Here is a 24,041-nt window from a genome sequence, read left to right as displayed (position 1 = left end):
GGGTAGCCTGAACATGTTAAACCTTATCCATTGACCCATTTTTGCTATGACTATACACATAAACAAAAGAGCAAGTGTATTGCCAAGTGAAGTCATCCCTAGATAAGAGTTATCACAGGTTGTTAAACAAAGCTCTTTCATACACTTATACAGTTACCATTGTCATTTATGTGCAACTTCAAGATGCTACTTTTTACAGAGAACAAGAAACCCATTTAGCAGGGCAACAGGAATTTGTGTATACCATTTATATATAGATATAGATTATAACTACACTATTCACACCAGCATCTTTCTTTATAATGCTCTCTTCTTTTATCTACATTTTATCACTGTTTTCGACCGGAAACAGTCTTCTTTACTGCTCCAACCGATACTAAAAACTGATCAAGTGATGATAAAGTTTTCATGTCATCTGGAGGGAAGTAACTCGCCGCCTTTCCCATTATGGATGTAAACAGAAGTTGAAGTGACGGGCGAGTAACATAACGCTCGCCTAAAAGATCGTCAAGAAAACCAAATGCTGCAATAAAATCAGACCCGTTGGCGTTTACGGGAGCCGCAAAGTGTGCCGGGATGATCCTTTTAAACTTCCAGTCTCTTGCAATGCTGTCAATCCAATCCCTTACCTGAAAAAGACAATAGTTTGACCTCAAAAGTCAAAATACAACAGATTTAAACATAAGCAATACATAATACAGTAACTGTTTCAAGAACGTGCCTTTTCAGGAACTTTACTGAAGACCAATGTTTTAATAATGGGCGAAACAATTAACTTTTGTGACATCTGTGAGAAACTAGCTTTTGGCTCCAAAAGATTCGATGGACCAAGAAATAGAATTTGAAGAACCATTCTTTCCCACCCTGAAACAAAAGGTCGTCAACGAATCAGATTCATAAAACGATTACAATGAAAAAGTAAAAAAGCTAGTAGCTTTATTTTCTTTAAACAGTAACAGACCTTTTTGTCTATTTACAATGTTATCAACGACTGGTTCTTGAGAAACTTCCTTCCCTTTGCTAAGAAGTTTTACAGCCAAACCGTTTTTAGCAGATGCCAACAATGACTCATTGCTTATACACTCAGGAGGCTGTTTCGGGACAAATATTACAGCATCGGTCACAAGTAGTGTCTTTGAACGCTTATGAAAAAAGGCAACCTCGACGTATGGTCCAATTCCTACAATTAACACCAATAACTTACCTAAATTTTGAAAATGGGCTGATTCTAAAATAAAAAAAGTTAGATAATATGGTGTGTAAAGTCTGTATTACCAACTTCGGGAGAGCTTAGAACCTTTTGTTCTATTTCTGCAGCCCATGGGGTCGAAAGGTCTTCGTTTTCTAATGTTTTGGCACGAAATATCCCGAAAAATTCAAGCGGTAAATTTAAAGGCCAACTCCATTGTCTTGGTGCCACCCATATTTGAGCTTGTGGGAACTTTCTGGAAAAGGGACCAACAAATATTTTATGCTCATAAGCAAATGTGGGCAGAACAATGTACTCTACTGGAGCTCCTAACTCTTTCACAAGCTGAAAAAAATCCAAAAATATAGATAAATAAAAAAGGTAACACAAATGAACACAAACACTTATCATGGAAAATCAAGATTTAAATATATTCAAAGGTCACAGGAAATTGACAAACAAATACTAAAAGATAAGACCTGAATGCATTCTTCAGTTGGAGCAATTGGAGCATGGACCCACAATCCACCTGATTTTAATTTAATGACAGTCATCCTGATGTTTGTTGACACACTGCTGAATCCTAATGCTTGTTCTTGCTCAAACAGCCATATGCAGTCTTTTACAGCCTAAAATCATGATAAAAATAATTAAAAAATCATACTCCAAAATAAACAAATACACCCCAGATGCAATATTACATGACTTTGAAAGAAAGGTGAAAACTTTATTGCAGACAACAACAAAATTAAAAAAAAAAAAAAAAAAAAAAAAAATTTTACCTCAGTCCTGGTAGTCTGCCTATTGAGAAAAGGGCCAAGAGGAAAAGGGAAACCAGTAATGTTGAAATAAAAGGTACCGGCGCCGGCACTGGTGGTCGTGGTGGTTCTGTTAGACGCAGAGACCACTAAATTAGGCAAAACCCTAGCTTTAGTACTACTACCAATTGATTTTAAATTAAAATAAGAACAGTCTGATGGATACCCGTTAAGGAACTTTGAATTGGTTTGTTTATTGAAAAGGTCTGAGCTTTGAAGGGTAATGGTTGATTTAGGTGAAAGAACAGAAATGGCTGCCGCCATTTTTGTTAACTTTTCTTGAAATCTAGTCTGGTAATCAAAGACTGAAACTTGATTCCGGAAGGAAAAAGAAAAAACTTTTGAAAGGTAAGGTTAAGGTTTTGACACGTGGAGGACCATATGGTGGATTTTCCCACTTGGATTTTTGTGTCATATTTTTTCATGTTTTTGTGTCAATAAAATATATAAATAAATATATGATGTAGTTAATAAAATGCAAATATGAGCTACTTGTTGTGGTGTAGGTTTCATATTGAGAGAGTAGTTCTTTTACCCGTGAGCAGACAAATGATATGGGTCAACTATTTGTGTATTTGTGCTGGTTGGAAATACTAGTTGCAAGTTTACAATTGCAACCATTATTGATTATCAAGTATTGACTTTCATAAAAGAATCTTTAAAATGTACTTTGTCTATATGATTAAGGTTTTTAGTGATTTATAAGATTCTTAATGAATTGAGGTCAATGAAAATTGTTTTGTTGATATATTTCGTGAAGGGAAATGTACTTGGTTTAGTGGCAAATTTTAAATACGGAGTATAAAAAAAGGTGGTTCTTTTGACTTTATTATCCAGTGAAAATATAATTTTTATGGCTAGTGCACGATCAAATTTTAACTATGCATCCGTACATTAGAAGTGTGAACTTTAAAATTGCATGAAACTTTAGAATTCTACAAAGTTCATTTCGTACCAATCACAATGTTAATACTTGAAATGAGACAATTCAAAATAAAAATGTGAACACTTAGACCATTTTCAATCATAACACCCTTCTTCATATTCATACAATGTTACATTAGCGTCACATCACTATTTCCTTCTCATTACTAACTCATCACAACATTCCTCAACCACTCTAAATTAATTAATTAAATCACAATACAAATCTTAAAACAAAATATACAAGTGTTTATTATAATTACATTTGTGATAACAAATGCTCAAAATTAACGAAATTGAAGACCAATGAAGATTGGCTAAACTTTGGCAAACCACCACCAAGGATAGCATGTGATTGACATGAGATTGGCTTTGGATTGGCATTAGATTGACAACAACGATGGGAATACTCTTATAAGAGGACTCCCGCCAATCTTGTGCCAATAGATTGTCGATCATATGCTAACATTGGAAATGCATTGTTAATTACATGCCAATTCCTTTTAGCCAACCAATTTGTCCATATTTATCATTTTGAACCACGAAGTGTTTGTTTGGTTTACTTGTACATGTTGCATTAGTAATTGTAAATTGATTTTATTAATTAATTTAGTGTATATGTTATCGTTGAGAGTAAAATATGATGGGTTAGTGATTGAAATGAAACGGTGATATGGCGCTGATGTGACAGTTTGTTAATATGAAGAAAGGTGTGCATGGTTGGAATGCTCTAAGGGAATGGAGAAATAGTGTGATAGAAACTCACCGTGCTCAAGTGACCTCCAGGACTCCTAATGAAGTTGTAGATCTCGAGTTCAATCCTTGACAATGTCATCTTAAGTCTAATTACGAATTTACAGTCAATGTGCTCGTTCATAAAAAAAAATTACTTAAAAAAAACTCAGTTTTTATAAGTCTACCACCACCTAATTTGAGAGATCGTGAGACGACGTTAGTGATAGAAAGAAGACGTATAAAGATTGTGGAATATATCGTGTTCTCAACCTAATATTAGCACACATAAGCCACTCAAATATACATTGCTGTATATATAATTGTGATGTGATTTCATCTGATCTATAATTTGGATATGCAAGTGTAAGATTTTAGCCTATTTGACAAAAAGTTGAGTCTAATACGAAGTAATGAAACGGGTCACAAACACAATGCAAACTAAGAAAATAGTACGTAGTATTAAAGTATTTTTAATGTGACAACTAAAGGTTTCGTCAAACAACATATATTGAACTGTAACTTTTGCCCACTAATATTCTTGTATTAATAACAAATTTGGAGGTTTTTGGAGGCCTTCTACAATCATACACCCTCAAGCCAAGCGACGCTGAAACTACATCAACTATTATATCTGCAACATGGTTACACTAATTAATACATGATTTCAAGTAAGATAAGTTATTTTCTTTTTTTGTCGAAAGAAATGAAGAAATCAAAGATAACCAACCTGCAAACGGCATCACCCGAGGCTGCTTCTCATAATATAACACACATGCATTTGTTTTGTTTCAGTTCATTTGTCGCTTTCTTTTCTGGTAAATGGCCAAAATAAGAAGGTTGTGTAATGTTAGAACAAGAATATATTATCAAACTCGCATATATAGTTTAGTTCTTCATATATTCTCCATGTCTCATGAAATATCAAGATTTCTATTCCTGAGTAGTCACCGTTGGTAAACCAACTATTAATGATACAAATTTAAGTCGATCTCAAGATTGGAGAACTCGCAACTCGGGAAGTACTCGGTTGACACTTTTTGGGGAGCACTCGGATGTTGACCAAGTTTGACTCTGATCCATTTTGACTAAGTTTCTGAGTAATCCCCAGTTTTGGCCGGGTTTTGACCGAGGTTTGACCTAGTTTGACCTTGTAATCCCAATTTTTGACCGCTTCTGACTGAGGTTGATCAAGTTTGACCAAGGTTGACGGAGTTTGACCGAGTAATTGAACCGAGTACTTGGACCGATCTTAAAACCGAGACTCGGAGTGTTTTACAGAGTTCTACTTAGTAGTTGAGCATTTGTTGATTATCTATGATCCTGATACAACTAAGAATCTTCTAAATTTACCGTAACGTGCGAATAAAATATATTTACAAAAAAATGTTTGTGCTTAATGATTAGTCTCTTATGCAATAATTGTAAGAAATTTAGTGATACCTTTATCTTGAGGAGGTTGACTAACAACGACATGCATAGTTGTAATTCCACCAGGGACATCACATAAAGCACTCCTGCATTCTCCTACTGTTTTATTGTTCTCCAATATTTTTCCAGCACTAATTATCTTTATATCTTTAACTGTTCTTGGACCATTAGCCTTATCTGTTACACCAATAAAGTAAGGGAAAAAAAGCTAAAAACTTTATAACAAATATCTTATACAGATAATCAATACAATATCTTAGCATATACGGTATACTTCAAGAAAATAAAAATACTCCATAAACATGTAATTTATCAATGATCGTCATAAAGACGTTTCATCTATACATCATTGGGCTTTGCACCTAGGTATTAAGTTTTCCGTACTTAAACAGAATATATTCGCTACAACAACCAATCTCAAGAACTTAGTAATGTGTGAATGATTATGATGAATATGAATACATAATAGCTACAGTTTGAGATAACAAAATCAATTAGATACTGGCTTGATAAGAACAACAACCAGAACATTGGATTAAAGTTTCTTTTTTTCAGCCAAAATCGACAACTTTTCAATTCCAGAAGGTAACTCACAGGAAACATTTCGACAATACATTATACTCTCAATATGTCACATAAAAGAAAGTATTCAAAAAATCAAAAAGGCAATACTATTAACTGACCTTTAGGCCATTGAGATAATATGCTTTCTTTCAATGTTGCAACACTTGCAGCTGCTGGAAAGCTTTTTGGATCGATATCTGATCCATCGATCAAACGAAATTTAATCTCAACTGAATCTTGAACCCCAGACATCTTCCACACCCAAAGTCTTCAACTTTATGGGTGATTACTATTTACCCAAAAAAAACAATCTTTACAAACTAATCTTGTGACCCCCAGAAGCTATATAAAGATGGTCCTGATTAAAATCAAGACCATCAAAGATGGTACATGTTCTGTACTCTGAAACCCTCAATCTTTGAAATTGAATACTCTCTTAATTGATTTCCAATCACCTGGCAATCAAATAAACACAAACAAACTGAAAATAATAATTTAAAGCATGAATAAATCAAATCTATTGAATGCAAATTGAATACTAGACACAGTATCCTACTAGCTTCAAAACAAAAAAAAAAACCTTTTTTTTTTTAAAGCAAGAATCTCGAAATTGATCAAATAAATTTACTGAATACAAATTTCAATTAAAATATAAAAATGATAGCACAAACACTAAAAAGTTAAAACATTTCAACAGATAACAGAAATTGATTAAATTAAAGTCAACAAACACCAAAGTATGAAACTTTTACTCAAATCTTCAAGTGGGCATCATTATAAATAAAATACAATCAAGATTAAAACTTTATTTAACATGTATGATGATTAGAATATTGAGAAAAGAAAAAACCTAACTTTTTTCAGGAAATGATCTGGGGTTGTCTCTCAAACCCTTGAACTTCAATAAAGAATAAAGACTGTAGGAATCTTAATTACTTACCAATAAAAACAACAAAAAATTTGGTGGGATGATTAATTAAACAATTGAAGTCAATCTTACGAAAGAAAAAATTAAAGGATAAAGGAGATAAAGATTTAATTGAAAATAGGATGTTTGGGAAAGTCTTGCAAAGGGGTGGCTAAATTAGTTGTGCCGAACTTTTGCCTTCACCTTTATTTATTTATTTTTCAAGAAATATCTAAAATAAAAACCTACTTAACTACTTTATCATGAATGAGTTATCATCTTTTTTGATGGAAGTAACGGCATCAACCAAGCTACTTTCGAAGTGATTAACGGATTATATGTCACTCACACACGCGTTAGAAGAAAACTCAATCCTCAATAATCCTGTCAGTACAGTTAAATGTTGAGAAAAAATTCCTTCGAAGAGCTAATTGCTAGCCGTATCAATTAGATCATGACCCTTGGAATCAGAATGTGCCTAGAAGATAAATAGACCGTTCATTGTATACCACTCAAGCAATTTCTATTGTTCGTATGGAGAACTATTGAAGATTGCATTTTCTATATTTTTTGTTAACAAGTACCTAATGAATTCTATTAAAAGTAATAAAAATGGATATAAAAAAAATAAAAACTCCAAGCGACACTTTGAAGGCTCACAAACAGCCAAATAGACTAACAAAAGCAACAATGGCATTTAACCTAGACCACAAGCACCACGAATGAAACAACCATGTACCCTTGAATTTAATGAATCTTCCAAAATATCCTTCAATCCGGTGGTCTTTCCCGAGCATGGTCGGGCTCGGGGGTTGTATATTGATAGGTTTGGATTTTGACAGGAATGCAGATGGGCCGAGTTATGGAAGTTCATGGTTTTTATTATTTTTGGGGAATGTTTGCTCACAATTTAATGTAGTTGTGCATTGTCAATGTTTGTATGTATTGGGTTCGATTAATAACCTCAGATCATCGATCAACTGTGTAATTTGTGTTCTGCTGCCTGATCTTTATGATCTATTTATATATATTTATTTTTGCCAGAAAAAATCGAGCAACTTGATGGGAGTTCTTAAACTTCAAATTTAACTTCGTGAGAAATCCTATAAGCATTCTATTACTGAGAAAGTGAACGCTTAGTGCGAAAGTTCAAGACTTAAACAAACGTTAGCGAAGCTAGATTCTCACTGGTAAAACGCTTCATTTAATCAAAGTGTGGTAGTTTTTTTTTTTGCTTTTTTAGAACTTTAGCTAGGAGTTGTAATAGGGTTGAAGCCTTAATAAGAAGGGCTATAATGTTGAGTAAAGGACTGTAACTTCAAAATGAATCCGCTCATTAGTTTGATAATGGCTTGATCGAAGATATTGAAAGAAAGTCGTACAGTGCGAAACTATCAGGTTAAATGGCGTGATCAAATTTATAGATCTAATTTTATAGGAGTAATATGAATGCATATGTTAAAAATGTATAAAGTATAAAATAGATTGCGTATAAAAAATACACATGAAACTTGGCTTTTCTACATCCACATTTTTAAGATATTACGTTTAAATTAATATTTCATGTCAAAAGACTTAAACATGATCACATCAATGCATATAATGGGCCCGAATAACAAAAGAATCAATTTTCAGTGGTGTCAAATGATTAAAAACAAATAAAATAAAATAAACAAAGACAAAAGAAAAGGAAAAGAAATTTATTACTCCGTATTTTAGAAAGAAAAAAAAAATCAAATACCCCGTATTATATGTTTCGCAATTTAATTAATGAATCTTTCACTTATTTGATACGTTGTAACATTAACTATGGTTAAACTCTTCACAACTTATTATTGAAAATATTATTATTATTCCTTTTCATATGAATAGTTTATTATCAGTGGAAATGAATGTTTTTATTTGAATATCTTCTTCGAGTTACTCGATTTATCTTCTTAATATACTGGTGTGGATATTGGCAGGAATTGATCGAAACTTTAGCATGGGCTCATAAACGCACACCTTTAGCCAATTTAATTTGTTTGAGAGATAAACTAGTGACAATTTCTGTTGGTATATTACGACGTATACATGTTATATATAATGCTCCATTTATAATACGGAGTAATGCATACATTAAAATTGCTAGTTGTTTAACTAAAATATATTTGGTTTGGGGCTTGCCTACAATCGAGATTCTTCTTCGATAAAATAGATTGATTCGAGGAGTATTGATGATATTTTTAAAGTCATCTCAAGAAGAGAGGGAATGATTGTATTAGGACTTACAATACCGATAAAAGTATGACAAAAGTGACTTCTTTTTTGGTCAACGATCTAGTTCGAGCAACAAATATCTTTTTTGGAAACTCCATGGACATGCTTACACTACCGGGATCACATCAATTATCCAATGTACATGTAGTTTGTAGTAATATATACGGGAGTAAATTTTTTTCAATAAATATGTGTATGTGAAGAGAAGTTCATTATAAATGTACCGGAAAATCAACAATTGAAAGATCAATTTGGATTTTTTTTGAGTTTCTATGACCAGCCACATTAACTATATTCAGTTTTCTACTTACTGATGCAAATATTAGGTTAACGTATCGATAGCTTCAAAGTTTGAATGTAAGCTTCATCCATTCTAACATGAAAACGAGTCACAAACACATACACAGGGTACTAGAAGTAGGACAAACAAATTTATACCTGCTTGAATATAACTCTACTACTATTAATGATTTTGAAGGCGCCAAAATATTTGGAAGCCTTTTACAGTCATACCACTTGGACATCCTAAAGGACGACAGTTCTTCAGCCCGCGCACAATTCCTATTGGCTAAAATATACGCATCCCCTTTTGGGGAAAAGTTGAAATTATACAAATAATAAAGTGTTGTATTACATACCAAAAGAATATTTCTTCTTACACTTGTGCCTGTGATGCATAATGCCTTGATCGGCAGATGAGCCCATTCAAAGCGTTCATTGTCTTTCTGGCTGAAAACTTGCTTCTATATTTAATGGAATGTATTGACAAAAATACTTTTGGTCTCATATCATTGTCACATCCTTTTGTTCATGCAGTTGTATGTATACGAGCAATCATTACTCCAAGATGTGACAATTCTTGACAAAATCATTGGAGTAGTTCACGTATTTTGACCAAAAAGGGCGAAGATGCTCAAAACCAATTTGTAACCATGGTTTCGACTGCCCATTGTAATGTATTACAGCAGCCTTCTTTACATTCTCAATGCTTGTATTCTTCTGGTAACCCAACCCCAACATATGCCATGAAGGTTCGATAGGATGAACATGTCCCCTAAATGCAATCAAGGCTGGTGGTAAAGTTCCAAGCTTCCATAATGTCAAATTTGACCTCAAATTCTACAAAAATTGCACCCATCATCCAAATAAATACATACATATATACACATACATATTACATTTACATATAGATATTATAAGAAAACACAAAAATTATTGTAAGTATATAATATGATGGTTTTGAGTGTTTACCTCTTTCAGCCATGCATGATATGTTTCTCTTATGTTAGTCTTTCTCCACGCACGTAAGTCAAAGACATTCATCCCGTAGGCCCATGCACACTCCATTGGGTCTAAACTTTTAGCCACCAGTGGGTGAGAAAAGTTAAAGTAGTTTCTGAACCGTTTAGACATAACCCATGAATCTTCACCATTACATGTTTCAACAGCTCCATTAACCTTTCCATTGAGGTCAATCTCCCAAAGTGGAGACAAATCATGTTGAATAACAACATCATCATCTAAGAATACTACTTTATCAAGGTTCGGAAAAAGCTGTGTAAATAAAGCATAAAACTTCAGCAATTTGAGATGTGATATGACTAAAAAGGACATGTGCAAGCAATTTAGTTATAGTTAGGTTACCTCTGGGAGATATATGCGAAGATGATTGAGTAGTGATATGTATTTTGGGCTTCTAGCTTGCAATTTGGAAGCAAATGATCTTGGAGTAGTATCAACAAGATTAGCCCCTGATATATGATTACCATGGTAGTAATTTCGGATACCGAGATGATTTTCCACAGCTTCAAGAACTGGAACGTTCTCACGGGTCAACCAGTCAAACTGATGAACACCTTTAACTTCAATAATGGCAGGGGAGATGGGATTTAAGGCAAACCATGAGTGCATGCCTGCATAAGTTTTTTTATCAGTTATCACGTGAAAGACAATCTTTTCGGGGGTCAGAGATGATTGGACTGCAGAAGTGACCACAACTGAAGCCGCCAAGATATTGTCGGTTGAAAGGATAAAATGGTAATATGAGTTGTCAGAAAGAACTGGGAGTAATTCAGGTGATGGCAGCTGCCGCCTGGCATGAGCATTAGATGAGTATTCATCGGTTAATCGCAAAGATAAACAATGGATTCCTTTTGGTATTGAACTAGCTGCAAAGTGTTTGTTCATTAGTTCTTGAAGTTTAGATTCTCTAATCTCCCTCTCGGACCTCTCCATCTGTCATTTTCATTAAATCAGAGCTTAGCTCCATACGATGTAGATGCATAATAATAATATTACAAATTTATAAGGAATCCAATCAGGTTAAGACACGTGTAAAGCACAAACATGGTGAGGTAACATACCATTCCTTTCAATATAGTAGCAAAATCCTTTGCACTGTAAGTGTTGCTTTTCATTTCAGAAACAAGATGTGTAAAGTTATCAGGGATCTTTAGGTCAACAGGAACTTCTTTGGTGCTCACTTGATTAAGGATACTATAGAAGTCTTGAACAAACCTCTGTTCCACCAAAGAACAGCATTTGAGTTTCTTGAAATAAACGTAAAAGCTAAAAGATGAAAGAAACAATAGAATAGTATATTTACCCCTGAATCATCACCCCTTCCAAGAAGCTTCGGACCCAAACGTCTGCCTAAGCAATCTGAATCATTTAAATTTGAATAACTATTATTAAACTATAAACTATATGCAACAAAGAATCAGATTATCACAAATAATTTAAACTTGTTAAAACATATAACCAAACTAAGAAACCTAGAGAAGAAACTAGAAAGATCCAGACGAAAATCAGATTGCTTGTTAAACTAAGTAACGTGTAACTAAAACCAACTTGGCAATCACTACAAAAGTACAAATTACTATTAATGACATACGTTACAAGATCCATAACTTCAATAAGCAAGATCAGGAGACAAATCAGATTGCTTTGCTAAACTTGAAAAGAGTCCAAATTTCAATAGTGTCAAATGATCAGATCAAGATCTAGAACCAGTAGTTGATGTAACCAAAAACAACAACATCAGCAACAATATAACATTGGCAAGATCTAACAATGCAATCCAAATCTCACATAACACACATCTATACATTACATTACATATATATACATATATATAATATATACATAAGAGAAATACATAACACAGATATAAGTAGATCAGGAGGCAAATAGTTACCAAATGATGAGCACTTATTGACACCTTCAAGAGTAACAAGAGCGGTGAGTATGAAAACAAATGGCAACAAGAAAGCAAGAATAAGAATTGTATGAAAAAGTGTACGGTATGAAACATGACGAGCTGCGATTTTGATCTTCATCAAATCAATAAATCCATTGCTGCTCGATATTGTTACACTTCTCATGCTAGGTGAGAAGTGTAGCTGCATAATGATCCCCTAATTAATTTCCTCTTATTATTAATATACATATATAATATATATTTGCCCTAATATCAATATCACCACCACCGACGACAAATTCCGCCAAATTAAATCTTAAAATTGCAAACAAAAACCTCACAGGTCTGAATCTCATCATAAACAGATCCACACTGATTCGATTTCAATCAACAATCGTCAATGCCTTGGATTGAATTCATTTGATTTGATTTGATTTGATTTTAACACGATATATTTGTGAAACTAGGGTTTTGAACACAAACGAAAAAATATATATATCTGGGAAATTAATGTATACGAATGTAGAATTTAAACAAGAAAAAAATTAGGGATATTGATTTTATCAAAATCAAAGATAAAGATGGAGAGAGAAAGGGAGGGAGATTATTTTTTTTATTTTTAATAATATTATATTTATTTTTAATTTATTTTGAGTTGCAAAAAAATGGTTCTAAATTCGTTAAACGGTCCGATCTATTTTCTTCTTGTACTAATTAAAAAAAAAATTGAGTTACAGTGATGATTCTTTTAGTCAAAAGCGCGTTCAGAATCAGGCTGGAGATTCTAAATAACATAACTAAAATTAAAAATTAAAAAGAATATATATTACTCGTATTCAACTACTAAAAAAATTTTCATTTTAAAATAAATGATAATGCATTAAAGACGGTAATGCTAATTTTAGCCAATAATGTCCATCTTTTATGAAAGTGAAAATTTAAGTTTCTAAAAAAAAAAAAAAAGGGAGTGTCACATAAAACATGTGAACTACATGTATCTATAAAGATTATGATATTATATAATGTAAACCTTCTTGATCATCATCATGCACAAAAATAAACCAGCCGAGGGGACGAGCTACTAAAAAATTATTTGCATTTGACTCCTTAAAAGCTTAATTCGAACTTTTCTTAAACTAGTTTAAGCTCGAGCTTTAATATATTTTAAAATATAAAATTTAAAATTCATTCGATAAGTCATCTCAAGTTTCTTATATTAAGCTTGAAAATGCTTGAAATTAAACAACTCTTTTATTTATACATACATTAATTAACTTTAATTTGTATATGAATGTAATATAAATATATGGAGTATATGATTATGTAATATGTATACATATACATATATTTATTAAGTTTGAAACGAATTGAGCTTAAACTCGACTTTGTTCATTCACACTCCTAGTCATCAAGATCTTGTCACATACATGGTATCGTCTTTCACTATGTCATCGAGCTCTTTGTTATCACATGCACGGTCTCGATTTCACTATGTCTTCGAGCTTTTTGTTCTTATTAAGAAAATCAGGTCTCATGTATTTGTGTGTTATGTGGTTCGCCTGTTTGTGTTTTTTTTTTTTGGATATGCAAGGAAAACCTCCTATGAACAAGCACATTAGCTCCTCATAGAAGGTAAAACCTCGGGTAATCAAGCCCCCCCGAGTGCGAGACCTGGTACCAGGTGAATTGCGCATTATGCGCACCCTCTAGTCACACTCCCTTTTTGAACAATTTGGCATAGTCAGGAATTGAACCCGGGTGGTGTGCTTCATTGGGCAACTCGGTGACCACTCAGGCAAGCCTTACGATGGGTAATGTTCAATTTTGAATCAGTCATTAGGTCATAATATCAATTTGATGTTAAAGTGGAATACGAGTAGTTAAGAAGCTCAAGGTTGTATTCACTATAGAAATGGTGAGTGGTCCTCAAAGAAAAAACATAAAATGATTATTGTGTTTGACTTCTAAAGGTGATGATTGTTTTTAGTAAACTATAAGATGCGTAACGTCGACATGAGATTTTCAAATAGTTGGATATTACAAATAGTGCACAAACATATACTCTTAATATTTTACATATACTACTCTGTATATCAATTACTATACGAGATTTCATATAATTTGAACAATACATTGTATAATGTTTTTAAAGTAACGGGTCAAAGGACCCCAACCCTAGGAGTAGAATCTCTTATGTCGGTATATGTTTATTTTGGGCCTTTTCATAGTGGTGTTTTGAGCTCTATACAAATACGGAAATTTTAGTATCGCCAACGCTAAAATCTGGAAAATTTGTCACAAATATAATTAAAATGTGATACTATAAACATTAAGGATCGTTTTATAATATGTTTAATTTTTAGGAAATAATCAACTTAATGTGTTTTTTATGTTACAAAGTTACTTGAAGATGACATTAAGAAAGAAATTTGAAATCATTAAAATAGACATGATAACTACGAGACCAAAGGGTCAATGGCCCGGCGATATCGAGATGGCCCTTTTAATCAAGAGGTTGAGGGTTCGAGACTTACTTAGGTAAATTTGTATATGTATTTCGTGGTTAATTCATGTAGTGATGTGTCTGAATTTGCCTTTACAAAAAGAGACATGATAACTACGAGTCTACGAAGTCGTTATCTGTTTAGCTGTGTATTATTTAACTAGTGAAATGACCCGTGAAAACACGGATTTGTTTAAATGAAACAATTTAATGACATGTTTTAGGTATTAAGTGAATGTAAATGCTAAATTCATTTATTTTAATGATCCGTTTTACTAAGAAACTTGTCGTTGTTTTTACAAATATATAGAGACATTTATTTTCGCATAGATATATAACGTAATTAATTTCGTAAAAGGAATCCATATTTGAATATTAATAATATAATAATTATAATTATAATTATAATTAAAACTATTATATTAAAAATAATAATAATAATAAAGTTCGCTCAAAGTTAAGTATCTATATTTTTAATAATAATAATTATTATTAGTAATAATAAATGTCTTTTAAATTTTTTAGAAAATTAAAATTACAATTTGTAACATCCCGTTTTTTTCCGTACATATTTAAAGGTACAAACTAAATTATTAGCACGATTATACATGTTCGTTTATGTGATTAAATGAGCCAAAGTGTTAGTTTATGAGTAAATGTATAATTATACATATACGTGAATGCGTGCGTATGAGTATATATAATGTGTCGCGATGGAGTTGAGTCGTGCGAGACTTAAGGTTAAAGCTTAGGTGTGCATAGGTAGTGTGAATGAGGTGTGCTAGTTGTTTGAACCATCGTTTTGTGTTAAATGGTCGAAGTGACCAGGCTCAGGCAAACGCCGCGCCGCGACGGGCGTGACCGCGCCGCGACAAACAAAGCAAACCTGGATCAGGGATTGGGTTAAGAAGGGCCTATTTTCCCTTTATGTGTCGCGCCGCGACGACTAAGGCTGCGCCGCGACAGTTCTGCTGAACTGGTGTCGGACTTAGCTCAATTTAAGGGATTTTAAGGGGCAAAATGGTAAATTGGCATGTGAATCTGATGGGAGCATTAACTCTTCACCACATATCCATTTAATTCATTTCTTTTTCTCTTTTCTCTCCATTTTCTCTCCCAAAACTTAAAACCCATTTGGATTAAAAGTGTGATTTGAGAGTGAAGGATTGAGGGTTGATCTTTGGAGCAAGAATTAAAGTTGTTCCTTGTGTCTCTAGCTACGCGTTGATAGTCTCGGTAAGTTCTAACTTTAAGTTTTGAGTTTTAATTGGATAATGGCTAGGGTTTTGGTTACTAGAGATTTGTAAGACCCATTTGGTGGTAAAATGGGTGAGTTTGGGTTATGTTGTTGTAATGAAACCCTAATAGCCACAATCTAGGGTTTTGGCATTATGATTTGAGGTTGTAAGTGTTAATTGGTGTTGTTAGTCACTAATGCACTTTAAGATTAATGAAAGAAGTGTTAATGTGTAAGTTTGACTTGATTGTGAGTCTAAGTAATAAAATGGGTCAAAATGTACTAGTTGAACTAATTAGATGAAATGAGTATGGATTACCCTAAGTTTTGTGTTAATTGAAGTTAATAGACTTTAATTCACTAGTCTTAGTGATTAAAGTCGAGTCTTGGCCATTTATGGACGGTTGTGGGTAGTTGAGTCATTTAATGCAAATTGGGTCATTAAATGCTCAAGTGGGAGTATTGTGGTTAATCCCACTAGTTGTGAAATTGAATGTACACTTAATGATTTAGGTACATTGCGTTGAAGCTCGGAAGCGCTAAATCATCATCCTTGTGACAAGGTGAGTGGAATTATTATGCGCTCATGTATATGGCATGTTTATTTGTGAATGTTATGGTATGAACCACGTGCCGGTAGTGCCATAACATGTGTGGGATGGAGTGTGAACCACGAGCCGGTAGCACTATAAAATAAGATGTGAACCACGATGTAACAACCCTTACTTTTCGACTTCTAAATTACTGAATTAACCCTAGGGTTATATGTCTGACTATATTTATTAAGGGTTGTTATATACAATTAAATATTGACCGAATAGTAATTTTTAGTCAACAATGTACGCTTAAATAAATAATATATTATTAATTTATATAGTTTGACATAATTTAACTAAGTATATAAACTTTGTATCACTTTTATTATTTAGTTAATGTATTATATATTTAACCATATAATAAATTCAATTATATATAAATGTAATAATATTTACAAACTTACTAAAACTATAGTTTAATAATTAAAATCATAATTATTATTAAAAATACAAAATACCGAATTATTTATTATTTTTATGCAAAATTTGTATTTATTAATTAAATAAAAAAATATAAAAATAAAATAAAATAAAATAACATGTATACACTATTACTATTACTAGCACCTATAACCTACTACTTATATTGTAACATAAAAACATTTTGGGATATGTATTAGAGATGTATAGATCTTCGAACTTTCTTGACGAATGATTTCTATGAGATTCTAGGCAGAGGGTTTGGATTTCCGATTTAAAGGGTCCTATGGCTCAAGCCCCTAGATCTAAATTAGCCATTCGAAGGGAAATGGGTGATTGGAAGCTTATCTAATACGGCAAGTATCCTAAAATGGAAAACACTGATAAAAGTAGAAACTCTCTAGTCATAGAAACTTAGTAAAATAAGAAACTTTCTAAAAATGAAAACTTTATAAAAATAGTAACTTACTAGGAATAGAAACTTAGTAAAACAAACACATACTTAAACTTAAACATGGGCAGAACACTTAACTACTCTTAAATGTCAATAGGTTGACTTTCCTGCTCACTCGTTCAACTCTTTATTCCGAGGAATAACTCTCTCTCTACTTACTAAGGTGAATTCATAGCCCCTCTTTATTGCTAGCAAACATACTTACTTTACTTGGGGTGAGACACATGCTGTTTTTACTTTTTACATTTTAGACACAAGTACCAATCTGTTAAACTATGCTATACCCGGCTATGTCCGACTAAGTCCCTACAGTGATATTTTCAATTGCTGCTGCATGCTTAATTATTGGGGGTAGGCCTATTGGGAGTAACGTCCCCGATACGTTTGACTAAGTCTTTGTATTACTTGATAATGAAATTAAACTGACAAGGACAGACACAACTTGTCATGGGGCAAACTTGAACGTTTAGTCTAAATATCACGCTTTGGCATAACTTTTTGATCCTGTGAGAGATCAACTTTACAAACTAAATCTTGTGGTCTAAAACAACGACAAACTTTTTGTTAAACCTATGAACTTCACTCAACCTTTTTGGTTGACAATTTAGCATGTTTTGTCTCAGGTGCTGTTTGATTCAAGCTCTTATACTTACTGCTTATGTGATGCTACTTGGACATAGGATCAAGAGATATCGCATTTATTACCTCTGCATGTGAACATTTACGTTATTGTTATTCCTGTCATTGTAAAGACATTTCATTTTCTGCTGCGTACTCATTAAAGTTAAATTCATCATTTAGTATTGTTCTCGTTTATTATAATATGTTGGTATGTTTTGATATTAGTGACGTTCCTTCCAGACCATATTGGGAGGACGTTACAGATTGGTATCAGAGCATAACCAGGCTGTTATAGAGAACTAGGATTGCATTTTTATGTGTGCCTTACTTGTTAGCTAGGGTGCCTTAGCAATCTAGGGAACTATAACATTTCCTGCCTTAGAATTAAAGCACTTAGGATTTCCCCATAATCTTAACGATTATGCTTTAATAAACTTGACTTAAAGATTCTAATCAAAATATCCTTTCTAATGTTAGGATGTCTAATTATCATCAAACGACCAAAATGAATCTTTTCAAGCTAACCGAAAAAGATACTGAAAGGTCTTCCACAGAAATTTTGACACCCCCAAATAGGGCCTGGGGTATTTGTGACTAATTATATCAAATCACAGCTGTATAAACGAGAACGACTCTACATGAGATGTTTTGTTGAGTTTTGCAGCGGAAGATAAATGTCTTTAATTGATATGATATGTAATGAAGACTCCAAGCATAGCAAACAATCATCATCAAAGCAGTAGATATATAGCGGAAGCAATACTTAAGTACCTGAGAATAAACATGCTTAAAAAGTCAACACGAGATTGAGTGAGTTCATAGGTTTGTCATAAATAATGATTTCAGTAATAATGTTAGACCACAAGATTTGTTTTCATAAGTAGATCACTCAGATCCAGCCAAGTTGATCTCCCGCAGGATCAAAAAGTTATGCCAGTGCGTGATTTTTAGACTAAACGTTGTTTGCCCCGTGACAAGTTGTTCTGTCCTTGTCGTTTAATTTCATTATCAAGTAATACAAAGACTTAGTCAAATGTATTGGGGACGTTACTCCCAATAGGCCTATCCCCAATAATTAAGAATGCCGCAGCAATTAAAAATATCACTGTAGGGACTTAGTCGGACATAGCCGGGTATAGCATAGTTTTAACAGTTGGTACTGATATTTAGACTAGACTTTCAAGTTTGCCCCGTACAAGTTATCATTTATACTTGTCGGTTGGGGACTTGCTGGTCATAGCCCAACATATCACAGTTTAATAGTTGGTACTTGTGTTTAGACTAGACTTTCAAGTTTGCCCCATAACAAGTTATCGTTTATACTTGTCGGTTGGGGACTTGCTGGTCATAGCCCAACATATCACAGTTTAATAGTTGATACGTGTAAAACAGTTATAAAAGTTGCGCATGTATTCTCAGCCCAAAAATGTAAAGAGTAAAAGGGATCATATGAAACTCACGAAAAATCAGTTTTAGTATTTGTATTCATTTCATAAAAACAGTAGCGCATGTATTCTCAGCCCAAAAATGTAAAGAGTAAAAGGGAGCATATGAAACTCACGAAAAATCAGTTTTAGTATTTGTATTCATTTCATAAAAACAGTTATAAAAGTAGCGCATGTATTCTCAGCCCAAAAATATAGATAAAAAGGGAGCTATGAAAACTCACCTTAAATAGCAGTTGAAGTATTCTACGCAAGAAGGAAAGTAAAGCAAGTAAGTGATCTGGATATCAACCTTGAGGTATAACGTTTGATTAGTTAATGTCTAACTTGACATAAAGTATGTTTATTAATATAGCAACTATATTGACAGTGACGGTTTTCGAGAAAAGTTCATATTTCTCAAAAGTTTCTATTTTTGGAAACCTACTATTTATGAAAAACTTCCACTTATAGTAAGCATCTAGTTTAAGAATGTTCGGGTTATAATTCTTAACAAAGATGTTGTACAATCTCGCCCAAACTTCGTCGCTAACATGCAAGTCACTCGAATGATCTATTGTTACCGAGCGGCCCAGGATCTCTTGACCAGAATCTAAGTCTTGGCATTCGAGATCCACAAGCGTCCCATAATGGTAACAAGGATCACCCTAGGCCACAAGTAGCGGTGATGTTTGTAGTCTTTGTACGCTATCTTTAATTATAACCTTCACGTTAGGTGCGTATATACATATATATTCATTAATTCGATTTTAATTATAACTCCTATATATTAATTCATAAAAATACTTTTATAATTTTTAGTAACATATATTACTAATTATAACATGTTATTTATTTTAATTTTAATTGCATATAATTTATAACATTATTTACATGTTTCGGTAAAAAAAATAAACCGAAGTAAATAGTAAATAGTAAAAAGTAAAAAGTAAAAAGTAAAAAGTAAAGTAAGAAAAGAATACTTACTAGTAGTAATTCTTCAAAGAGAGAATGAGAGAAATTTTGGTGTGAGTTTGAATGAGAAATGAGGGGTATTTATACTTGAAAAAATTAGGTAAAAAGAATAAAATAATTAAAAGAAAAAGAAATATTTTAATTTTTAATGGGATTTTAAAATTCAAAAGTATTAAATGTTAGGTCATGGGATAATGCACAAAATAAAATAATAAAAGTAGTTTTCCATTATAATTTTTAATTAAAAAGTAATTTATTTATTTAAAAAAATCATTTATTTTAAGGATTTTTTTATATATATTTTTTAAAATAAACAAATTGATTTACTATTTTCCGAGAATATTTTTCAATATTTTTTTTTATTCATAATAACAATACTGATAATAAAGATATTAATTATTGATATCTTATTTAAAAAGGATATTAATAATTATAATATTAATATATCAAATTAATGCGTAATTATTTACAAATAATTGTTCGTGAATCGTCGGAATTAGTCGAGGTTAAATGAAATCATATAAAGATTTTTGTTTAAATTTTGCCGGAAATTTACGGGTTGTCACAGTATCCCCCTGTTAATAGAAATTTCGTCCGGAAATTTAGTTGTTGCCATCAGTCGGCGTTGTTTGTAAACAGGTGAGGATATTTTCATTTTATTTGGTCTTCACGTTCCCAGGTATGCTCGGGGCCTTTCATGAATTCCAACTAATAGGATATTATTTTGTTTCTAGCGTTTAAATCTTACGATCCATAAATTCTACGAAGTGCATTTTATTATTAATGCGGAGGTTATCTAAAAGATTTAACAAGAGTGTCATTGATTAGGTTTTCCTCAGAAAGAGATGATGACGTTATACAAGCATTTCAATATACATGAAATATGTGATGAATAATAGTGAGCTTATATAAACCTTGAGCGTTTATGCCACAATATTAGGGTAGATAAAACAGAGAAGAGTTCATGAAAATCATAGTCATGAAATTTGATAGAGATCGTCATTCTTTACAACAAGAATGATGAATATGAGTTGAAAATTAGAGTTTTATCGACATTTAATAATATGGATAAAGTAATTCGATTATAGAAAGAGTATAAACGAAGCTATCGTAAAAGATTGAAATGAGGAAATTAAATGTTCGTCTTAACTTTTGACGTAGTCACGATTGATTTCCGGGATTCAAGGAATTAGAGGAAATCTTCGTAGTCTATAGGATTTGATTCTCCGGTAATTAAGGAAATTAGGATTTTCTTTAATTAAATGCGGTGAATTGCCTCGATTGTTGTGTCTGGAATTTCGCTATAAATTAGCTTCTTCCGTTTCATTATCTTCACCACTTCTATATTTTCTTTCCTCAATTCATATTTCCAAAAGATTTGTTAATATGCTCAATCCAGTTCTTGTTCTTGACCTTATATTGGTTATCGCCACAATCTTCCTTCTTTTCCAACTCCTACCAGAGGAGTCTGTTTACTTCTATTATGCTCTAGGATTTATTGTATTTTTAGTTCTCCCGTGTCTTTATATTGCTATATGCATTGATATACACGGTTTGTAATTTCAGTGTTGTTATCGGGCTTTATATTTTCCCTTATATGTCGGAGCTCTTTGCCTTTTTATTCTCCTCTCAACTCTAAGTAAAGCGAGTAATGGTCCAGAATTTGTAGGTATGAAGTTTCGAATGAACATAATATACAAAGCAGAAGGAAAAGTAATAGCACGATTTGATTTGTCAAATTATCAGAATATCTGGAAAAGACCGAATCATCAAGAAAAATATTTTCTTGATATGTTTAGAGGTTAAATAGAATGTAAGAGTCGTGTAACATGACAAATGATGATTATAAAGTTTATGAATCATCATCTTCCATTAAAAATTTAGCATGACTTACTGTAATATAATCACGTTGGCCTGACGTCATTATATTATGCTAACTCATGCTTCAATTCCCAACACTACTTCAAATCATTCAAAATTTAAACTTCAATTTTACAGAATATAGAAACTAAAACAGTTTCCTTTATGATGTGATAAAGATATCGCAAGGAGATAATTAATTGCGGTCAAGAATCGTTATGAAGATATCTTCAGAAATATAGAGGATATTTATAACGAAAGATACGGTGATATCTTAGAATTTCTAAGATCCAATGACGAGGAAAATTCTTCTGTTTCCTCTGCATTTAATGCTACCATATCGGAATCATTGGTTATCAATCCGAGATGGTTTCAAGAATTTTTTTTTTAGATGATTAAACGCTGATTGTAATCGTCAATGAATCTAATGGTTAACGAATAGACGTTATTGATTTTAAAAGTGATGAGTCATAATTTCGGTGGTTTGATGTGATAATTCATTGCAGAATACGAATGAATGAATGTAGTAATCTTTAGGAAGATAACACCTGCTAAAGCTTTACTTGAATTTCGATATGTTAATTTCAGAATGTGTAATTGATTTTGTATGAAGATGATTGTGTATCATTGTGAAGGTAGTGTGTATAATTAATGATTTATGAATCGAAATTGAAGAATGTACAGTGTATTAATGTGAGATGTAAATATTTCTCGGGTATTACCTACCCGTTAAATATTTTCACAATTAACAGTTTGTACAACAGAATTTACAATCTTTATGAAGATATACATTTATATATGTATTCTTCAGATATAATCATGGATTTAATATAATATTAAACTCATTTGATTTACGGTTGAAACGAGAATGAATAATCTCCAAAACCTTTAGAGATTTCATAATTGTCGTGAAATATTTCGCTAATGAAGTTATGAATCAATACATTCATCGTTACACTTGATTTATTATGAAATGGAGTTTATTGTGTTAAAGCAGTGATTAACAATTGTTAAGTCATTAACGAAGGGTGTACATCATAGCATATTAGTGATATGAATTAACCAAATAGTACATACTAGTTGAGATTCACACGTAATTGCTTAGTACGACAAGATTTATTATTGTTCCAAATCATATATATATATATATATATATATATATATATATATATATATATATATATATATATATATATATATATATATATATATATATATATATATATATATAAAGTATACATATATAATTCTTCGCGAAGAATGAGTCAATACATCTTAACTCATTATTACTAATATTCCTTGGTATCTATGGACGTATGATGTTGATGTTTGAGGTACTGAGTGTGATGTTGAGGCGTGAGATGCGGATGTTGTTGTTGATGAAGCTGATGCTGTTGGTGGTGATGCTGATGGTGCTTACAATTCTTGTGGTGTTGGTAATGTTGGTGGTACTGACGGTACTAGTGGTGTTGCTGGTGTTGCTTGTGGTACTTGGGTAGTAGGTGTGAGCCTAGCTTCCAAATCGTGCACCGTTTCCTACAGGGTTTCTACTTTACGCTCGAGTCTATGGATTTGTTCTACCCATTCCTTCGTAAGGTTTGTCAATTCTTGATATTTAGTTCGAAGTCTTCTAACTTCTTCTGGTAATCCTATCTGATTAGAATTTGGGAGTAGAGGACGAATACTGTCTTGGGCTACATCGAGTCAGCCTTCGAGGCGGAAAATCCTTGCGAAAAGAGTGTAAACGGTATTACGAATAGGTTCGCCGGTAAGTGGATCGAGTACTCCGACGTTTGGTGGTAAGTTTGGCTCATGATAAGGAGCACCTTCTTAGTTTCTCCATAGGGTGAGTATTTCACGAACCCATCCCCATCTTCTAAAGAAATCACGATAGTTGATCGGTTGGTGGGTCCCCATCATGCTGTCTT

At 32.6% G+C, this 24,041-nt stretch overlaps 3 protein-coding genes across 3 annotated transcripts; all 3 read right to left on the bottom strand.

Annotated features, from left to right (window-relative positions):
• Positions 1-96: 96 nt before the first annotated feature.
• On the bottom strand, positions 97-2,338 carry LOC139896334 (uncharacterized). Its single transcript, XM_071878961.1, has 6 exons — positions 1,972-2,338; positions 1,669-1,818; positions 1,276-1,534; positions 962-1,180; positions 722-864; positions 97-629 (listed from the first exon to the last, which is right to left on the bottom strand). Exons 1-6 carry the CDS (start codon positions 2,269-2,271, stop codon positions 330-332), a joined length of 1,371 nt encoding a protein of 456 aa, XP_071735062.1. The 5' UTR covers positions 2,272-2,338; the 3' UTR covers positions 97-329.
• A 1,779-nt stretch (positions 2,339-4,117) lies between these two features.
• LOC139896333 (membrane-anchored ubiquitin-fold protein 2-like) lies at positions 4,118-6,642 on the bottom strand. The gene is made up of 5 exons (XM_071878960.1): positions 6,514-6,642; positions 5,778-6,113; positions 5,107-5,271; positions 4,394-4,478; positions 4,118-4,297 (listed from the first exon to the last, which is right to left on the bottom strand). The coding sequence occupies exons 2-4, from the start codon at positions 5,908-5,910 to the stop codon at positions 4,423-4,425; spliced, it is 354 nt and encodes a 117-aa protein (XP_071735061.1). The 5' UTR covers positions 5,911-6,113; positions 6,514-6,642; the 3' UTR covers positions 4,118-4,297; positions 4,394-4,422.
• A 2,538-nt stretch (positions 6,643-9,180) lies between these two features.
• On the bottom strand, positions 9,181-12,625 carry LOC139896332 (probable galacturonosyltransferase 14). The gene is made up of 6 exons (XM_071878959.1): positions 12,021-12,625; positions 11,430-11,485; positions 11,188-11,343; positions 10,469-11,059; positions 10,076-10,378; positions 9,181-9,943 (listed from the first exon to the last, which is right to left on the bottom strand). The coding sequence occupies exons 1-6, from the start codon at positions 12,229-12,231 to the stop codon at positions 9,662-9,664; spliced, it is 1,599 nt and encodes a 532-aa protein (XP_071735060.1). The 5' UTR covers positions 12,232-12,625; the 3' UTR covers positions 9,181-9,661.
• Positions 12,626-24,041: the final 11,416 nt, after the last annotated feature.

This window comes from Rutidosis leptorrhynchoides, chromosome 3 (genome assembly GCF_046630445.1).
Source record: "Rutidosis leptorrhynchoides isolate AG116_Rl617_1_P2 chromosome 3, CSIRO_AGI_Rlap_v1, whole genome shotgun sequence".
In the NCBI taxonomy this organism is placed as follows: Eukaryota; Viridiplantae; Streptophyta; class Magnoliopsida; order Asterales; family Asteraceae; genus Rutidosis; species Rutidosis leptorrhynchoides.
The sequence above is the reverse complement of the archived record's forward strand: the minus strand, read 5'-3'. Positions and strand labels throughout refer to the sequence as shown.

What these genes read in the sequence shown, in the direction of transcription:
- LOC139896334 (XM_071878961.1), bottom strand. Translation starts at nt 2,271, where the DNA reads ATGGCGGCAGCCATTTCTGTTCTTTCACCTAAATCAACCATTACCCTT. An exon ending in GGCAGACTACCAGGACTGAG is followed by an intron (nt 1,819 to 1,971) that starts GTAAAATTTTTT and finishes TCATGATTTTAG; the next exon opens with GCTGTAAAAGACTGCATATG. An exon ending in CATTGTAAATAGACAAAAAG is followed by an intron (nt 865 to 961) that starts GTCTGTTACTGT and finishes CTTTTGTTTCAG; the next exon opens with GGTGGGAAAGAATGGTTCTT.
- LOC139896332 (XM_071878959.1), bottom strand. Translation starts at nt 12,231, where the DNA reads ATGCAGCTACACTTCTCACCTAGCATGAGAAGTGTAACAATATCGAGC. An exon ending in CAATAAGTGCTCATCATTTG is followed by an intron (nt 11,486 to 12,020) that starts GTAACTATTTGC and finishes TAAATGATTCAG; the next exon opens with ATTGCTTAGGCAGACGTTTG. An exon ending in TTCGCATATATCTCCCAGAG is followed by an intron (nt 10,379 to 10,468) that starts GTAACCTAACTA and finishes TTATTTACACAG; the next exon opens with CTTTTTCCGAACCTTGATAA.
- LOC139896333 (XM_071878960.1), bottom strand. Translation starts at nt 5,910, where the DNA reads ATGTCTGGGGTTCAAGATTCAGTTGAGATTAAATTTCGTTTGATCGAT. An exon ending in ATTATCTCAATGGCCTAAAG is followed by an intron (nt 5,272 to 5,777) that starts GTCAGTTAATAG and finishes TTGGTGTAACAG; the next exon opens with ATAAGGCTAATGGTCCAAGA. An exon ending in TCAACCTCCTCAAGATAAAG is followed by an intron (nt 4,479 to 5,106) that starts GTATCACTAAAT and finishes GCCATTTACCAG; the next exon opens with AAAAGAAAGCGACAAATGAA.